The sequence below is a fragment of the Pelmatolapia mariae genome, linkage group LG23 (assembly GCF_036321145.2).
Source record: "Pelmatolapia mariae isolate MD_Pm_ZW linkage group LG23, Pm_UMD_F_2, whole genome shotgun sequence".
In the NCBI taxonomy this organism is placed as follows: Eukaryota; Metazoa; Chordata; class Actinopteri; order Cichliformes; family Cichlidae; genus Pelmatolapia; species Pelmatolapia mariae.
Window position 1 is genome coordinate 43126995 of NC_086246.1, and position 6598 is coordinate 43133592.

General features: G+C 41.1%; 1 protein-coding gene across 1 annotated transcript; it reads left to right on the top strand.

Annotated features, from left to right (window-relative positions):
* Positions 1-868: 868 nt before the first annotated feature.
* gsx2 (GS homeobox 2) lies at positions 869-2413 on the top strand. The gene is made up of 2 exons (XM_063466861.1): positions 869-1372; positions 1608-2413. Exons 1-2 carry the CDS (start codon positions 997-999, stop codon positions 1946-1948), a joined length of 717 nt encoding a protein of 238 aa, XP_063322931.1. The 5' UTR covers positions 869-996; the 3' UTR covers positions 1949-2413.
* The last annotated feature ends 4185 nt before the right edge of the window (positions 2414-6598 follow it).

The following is a 6598-nucleotide window of genomic DNA, read 5'->3' on the forward strand; positions in this document are numbered from 1 at the left end:
CCCGCCTGGGGATCAAACTCGCTAATTATTGTCACAAGATGAGGGATTAACGCATTTCTGAAATAGCTGCCTGTTTACCCCCGCACAGACTGGCCATTATAAACACTTTCTAATTGAATCCTAATCGCCGTCAAATAACCCCAGTCCAGACTCGCCATGAGTTCATAATTCTTTAATTGCTAGAAGTGAAACCTGGACCAACCGGATTCAAAGCACGATTAGTCTGCAAAGCAATTATTGCTTATGGTCGCGTGGACAATTCCTTAAATCTCATTTGCGAACTATCAATCCTTAGCCTTGGCCATATATCGTTCCTTTCTATGTCAGACTTATTACTCAGTAATTTAAAAGAATGTGAATAAACCAATAACTGACTGCAGGTCAAATTTGAAAAAAAGAAAAAGAAAAGACGAGTGAATCGCGTATGTAATACACGTTTTGTCAGAAGTTTGAAGTTTTATGGATACTAAACAATCTATTTATATAGTTGCGGTGTTTCCAAACAGCTGTTCAGTAGTGACAAGTTTGAATTTTCAAATCTCACCAGCATGTTTTAAATGTTCGCAATATATATATATATTAGGTTTTGTTTCAAATGTATTACAAAGTAATACTTCAGTCAGTGTGAATGTGCTGAAAAATGTCTTTGTAGAACTTTCTACACAGTTCTGAAAATAATAAATAAATTAATTAATTAATTAATTAAAATTCCTGATTATGTTATGTTACCAGTCAAGAGTTTTGTAAATTCGGCATAAAAAAGCAAATCTTGAAGCTGTGATTGGAGGCCCATATGAGACATCACGTGGTCTAGGTCACTGACAGTATAAACCCCAAGAGCCGGGTGCGCACGTGGGTGACGCTACAGGGCCAACCCTCCTCGGGCTCTCTTTTGTTGGACCATCAAACATAAGCACCTTTGGAAATCCCGAGGGGCTCAGATGAGAAGCAGCAATCATCCTGCTCACCGAGTGATCACTTATCAGCGACGCAGCCATGTCGAGGTCATTTTATGTTGATTCTTTAATAATCAAGGATACGGTGCGACCTGGACCAACTGAGCATCCAGGACAAGACTTCCTTATTCCAATCAGCATGCACTCTCCGAGCGTAATGACTGTCACCGCTCCCGTGTGCCCCTCCAGGAAAAATGGGACTTTCTGTGTTTGTCCACTGTGCGTCACATCCCACATCCACTCTTCCCGCAGCGGCATTCCCATGCTGAAGAGTCAGTTTCCAGGAGCAGAGCCACAGTATTGTCAGAGAATAGCACATCAGCAGTCTCCTGCACTCGCTCACCCTGGACATACACCTGTCTGCACGCCCACCTTCAGCGTCACAGATCCCAGGAGATACCATTGTCTCTCTATTGGTAAGCACGTGTTTTCTACTGTCTCGGCTCATGACTAGCGCTACTGTCCGGCACCTATTTGTGTACTTATTAGAACTCGTGTTGTACTTTGTAGCAGTAAGATCAATGGTATGCACTTTGTTTTTACGCACGACGATTTACGCGCGATATTTCGCCTGTCTTGGATTGAGCGCACATTCACAGAGGAAGTACAGAACTAAAACATGACTCAAAAAATGTTTGTTTCCTCTAACAGGTGCCTCCGAGAATAACCACATACAGAATGGCAAGAGGATGCGCACGGCTTTTACAAGTACGCAACTCCTGGAACTTGAAAGGGAGTTTTCCACGAACATGTATCTTTCTAGACTCAGGAGAATCGAAATCGCTACATATTTAAACCTGTCAGAGAAACAGGTGAAAATCTGGTTTCAGAACCGCAGAGTGAAGCACAAGAAGGAGGGTAAAGCCACCCAAAGGAGCGCGCACAGTGGTTGCAAATGCACAACCGGCCACACAGACTATTCAAGGTCAGAAGACGAGGAGTCTCTATCTCCGGCCTCAGCCTCTGAAGAGAAAGAGGTGTCACCCATCTGAGAGCAACTCGGCTCAACAAGTTCCACTGCTGGCGCGTCCTCTGCCCTGCTGCATTTATGGATCACGGCATCACCCAGCCCCTGAGCCAAATATCTGCTGCATGAAGCCTGAGAAGAAGTTCTGAAAATATTAATTGTTCTTCGCTTCATGTTCTTTATAATGTTCAAAACAAGTGTTTAATGTTTAAAAACCAGTGTGAATAAGTGTTCGTGAAATATTTGGGAACATGGCCAACTATGTGACTGATGTTATGTGGCTCCCCCTGAGGTTCTCACCTACACTACTTTGTTAATTATCCCCTGTAAATGATTTCAGTTATTGCCGGAAATCCTTTTACAGTCAGTGACGTGTAGCACAGAAAACCCCAAGAAATAGTAAAGGTCTGACGTGTAAACCCGAAACCTGTATGTAACAATTTGTAAACTTTGTATATCTGTATTTATTGTAATAAACATGACGAGCTGACCTAATAATTTGTCATTATTGACTTACTATGATTGATTATGCACATGCTCACCCGAATCTCTAATATTTCTAACACTGATAATTAATACAAAGTGGAAAAACTAATTTTTGCGTCTTTGAGAGTCGAGTTGATTTAAAAACTGCTCGCAGGAATGATTTTTTTCACTTTTCCATTAAAAATATGTAAATATTCAGTATTATAAGTGAAATATTACAAGGTTTCAAACGTACATTCGTTGTAATCTTATGAAGAAAAAAGGCCCCCCTTATATAATTTAATTTAAACACAATTAAATGTTTAAAAAAATTAAAATTCCACCTTAAAAAAGATAAAGTTGTTTTATTGTATTACAAAGATTTTGTACTTTCCTAGCCTCTGAATAAAAGCAGACACGTATCGCAAACTGGCTCATTAAACCGTGAGTTCAGTTATCTTTTAGCATTTCACCGAATTAAGGTGTTTCTGTCACGACAGCTATCATTATTAAGCTGTCATTCCTAACCAGTGGTTTTATTCTGTTACACCTCAATGTCCACTGTGCGTATTTTATTTAGGAACATTATGCAGCAGAGCTCAATTTACAAGATCTAGCTATCTAATTCAAAATGGATGAAGTGAGCTTTATGAAAGTGTAATTTCTCCTTAGATGTGACCACAAAAGGGTACCCGATAACGCCCCCGGGGAGCAGCCAATAGTCTATTAATGTTCGCTTTTGAAAAGATTTTGGTTGTCCAAAGCGAGTTTAATTGCGTTTTCGGTCCCACGTTGGTTGATTATGCTGCTATTGCTTGAAACCACAGAACAAGTATATATAGAAGTGGGCAAAGGCTTTGACAGGTTAGATTGTCCTGCCTTGGGACTCGCATTTAGCCCAGGACCCCCGACGGCTGTGTGCTGAGAGAGCTTTGAGAGACAGCTACAGGGTTCCTCCGAGCGACAGAGAACGATTTAGTCACTGTTTCATTAGGCACTATTTGAACCTTTCAACTTATGGTGAATTAAAGGGGGCACGCTCAAATGGAAAGGCTCTGAGGAGGGATTAGGTAGGAGGGGCCACTGGAAATTAGCTGACGCCTAATTTAACTCGTTTCTGTCAGAGTTTGGGATACATTCCTAATTGAGAGGGGAAGCAGGTGAAGTTTTGGTCCCACGCAGGCCCATTCAGAGCAGGAATAAATGGTCCCCATTCACATCCCGCTGGTGATCATATATTATTGGGGGAAAGCCATCTAATGAATATATATTGAAGTTCCTATTAATCGAATTAGAGTTCCCTTGCAGGTGTGAAAGACCAGTGCAGCATTTAAAGCTATTAACAATAGAATAAACCACAGTTTCGACAAAGACTCTCCCCCTTTTCAGCCCCACAGGACGTGACCTCAAACTGTAAGGTCTATATAATGATGGGCTGAAGCTCCTTTTTTCCAGGTCGAACGGCTATCTCTTCTATAACTGTCACAATGACGAACTTTTCCGATCACACGGAGGTTACACAGATATTTGAAATAATGCCAGGCTGAGACTGTGGAGCATAAATTCTGCAGTAAAGGGACTATACCAACAAATGCACAGAAAAACGAGAGCACTCCAAAGTCGTCCTGCATCGGCCACCATTGAAAATACAGCAATTACGCATGACAAAAGACAATTAATAAGAGCGCTTTTGAGCCGGGTGCAGCTGCTGTCTCATGCGGAGAGATGGGCTGGAAGAAGTTGAAGTACCCGAGGGGGGTGTTGTCTTTTTTTTTCCTCCAAGAGAGGTCCACGTTATTTATTTATCAGCAGTGTAGCATTCACCGTCCACACATATATCTATTCAATTCATTTAAATCACATATCAACTGGTTTGTTCTGGGACACACGCTCTGATCTCACGTTAAACACCTGAACGTTTTTACACTTAAACGCATGGATCTGAAATTATGATACTGGGTTACTTTTTCGGACCAAGCTACAGTGGAAATATGTATTATTTACGCTATAGTAATTAACTAATATATTCATATGGTGGCCAATTTCTTTCTGTGTGTGTGTGTGTGTGTGTGTGTGTGTGTGTGTGTGCGTGCGTGCGGGGGGGGGGGTGATCTCTCTATGTATGTTTGATATACAATGTGTGTGTGTGTGTGTGTGTGTGTGTGTGCAAGAGAAGGATGTGATATTTAATCATTACGTTGACCTTTCAAAAGTAAAAGTCAAGTGGTTACATCCATCGTTGTGTAAACGGGGTCAGGTACATTCACACCTGGAGCGCTATGGAGACCTCATATATTTGTATCAATATCAGCTTAAATGAACTTAACTACATATATTGTTGACTTTTGTATGCTGCATTGTTGATCCAAAATGACTCCCACTTTTCCTTTTTTACACTGTTTGGAGGTTTTTGGAATTGTTTTTAATATGCATCGTAATATAATGCGGGATTCTGGTGAATGTTTAGCATGTTGTGTTTCATGCAGTCACTGTTTTCGTTTTCTGTTGATCTATAAAAATCAACTTAATGCCTGGCCTAATAGAGAGGTTAGAGCTAAAAAAAAAAAAAAAAAAAAAAAAAAGAAAAGAAAAAGAAAAAAAGAGGGTGTTGAATAGGTTACGGACAACACTAGTAATTGCTCAGTTCAGCACGCTGGACAGCTCCCGCAAGGACCGCCCTCCAAAGGCCATCGTCCATCCAGTAGTTCCAGTAATCCATTTAAGTACTTATCATGTCTATGAGACGACATGTTATGTTGTATATCGATGTTTGCTAAAGCCAGTTGTGCATTGAGCTTGCTCTAGCAAGAAGTTGTTTTTTTTTTTTTGCTTAAAATGGATGTTTAAACACACATCAAATGGAGGGGTGTAATGATTTTAGTTTCTCAGTCTTTTATTTATTTACATATATTATTTATTTTTATGTGTTTATTTGTTATGTAGCAACTGAACGTTGCTGTTAACATATAATTAAATACCGCTATATTTTTTGTCAAAGCCCCCTGGTGGAGAGTTGGTGGCAAGACAGTCACCATGCAGGAACTCTGGAGTTATATGCAGTATAGGCCTATATCTGGAATATTTAGGCGTTTGCTGTGCTTGTAATTTGTTGTGAAAATTAACTGTGATTATTTTTTCTTAAGAAATCTATTAGCGAAGCCTGGTATTTGCTTGATTTTGTGCTGAACTTCTTCACACGAAGAAATAAGTAAGTAAAACTTTTTTTTCAGTTTACCTGTAATGTTTTACGGAAGTTAGAACTGTTGAAAAATGAGCAGTTTTATCCCCCCAAAACGAGGCAAAAACAGGTCTGAGCTAAGCTCTGCCTTCCGAAGTTGAGATCCTTTGTTTGGAGAACAAGGACACAGTTCTTTTCCCTAACATGTGGAAGTAATTGCGCCAAGGGGCCGTATGGAGTTGGGGGTGGGGGGGTGAAACATCGGCCCCGGGGCCCTGCTCCATGCAAAGACAACGGTCTGATACCCCTCTGCTTTGCCAAAAGATAGGTGATTCACAGGGACCCATTCTTCTTTGTGAGCCCACCAGGAGAGGGGTGAAGGGAGATACGGTGAAAAAATAATAGCCTTGGATGAGCACTCGGTAAACAGCTGACTCACGTGTGCCAGTGTGTGTGTGTGTGTGTGTGTGTGTGTGTGTGTGTGTGTGTGTCCCTCATCGAGAAGGCTCTGTCCTTTGAGTCAGGGAGAGAGAGAGAGAGAGAGAGAGAAGAAGAAAAGACTAAAAGGTAGGTGGTGATATGGTGGTGTTGGAGCGCCCTCTATGCGTTCCGAGAGCCGCAGTTCGCGGTTTCTGACTGAGAACTGTGTTCACTGTAGGCTACGGGGATCCTGCAAGAAAACATAGATAAGTAAGTTTTAATTTGAGGAAAACCCTTCTTAACATGAATCACTAATACAATTAGTCACAAAATACCATATCCATCAAAGCTAAACATCATCACATACAACATAGGTTCCCCAAAAATATCTCATGAAGAGTTTTACTTTCAGAAGTTTTCGTATCCGACTAAAGTCCAGTGAAAATGCCATTTTGTGCCCAGATTTCAGCGGGTATACACGCCCGACTCTTACTTTGAAAAGGGTCTCGGAGCTCGAAAGAAGAGAAAGGGAGGGGGGGTCATTTCCTGGGAGTTATTTACTTTGAGACAGATGATTACTTTTTTTCGGGTGGGAGGAGGGTGGACTGTAAC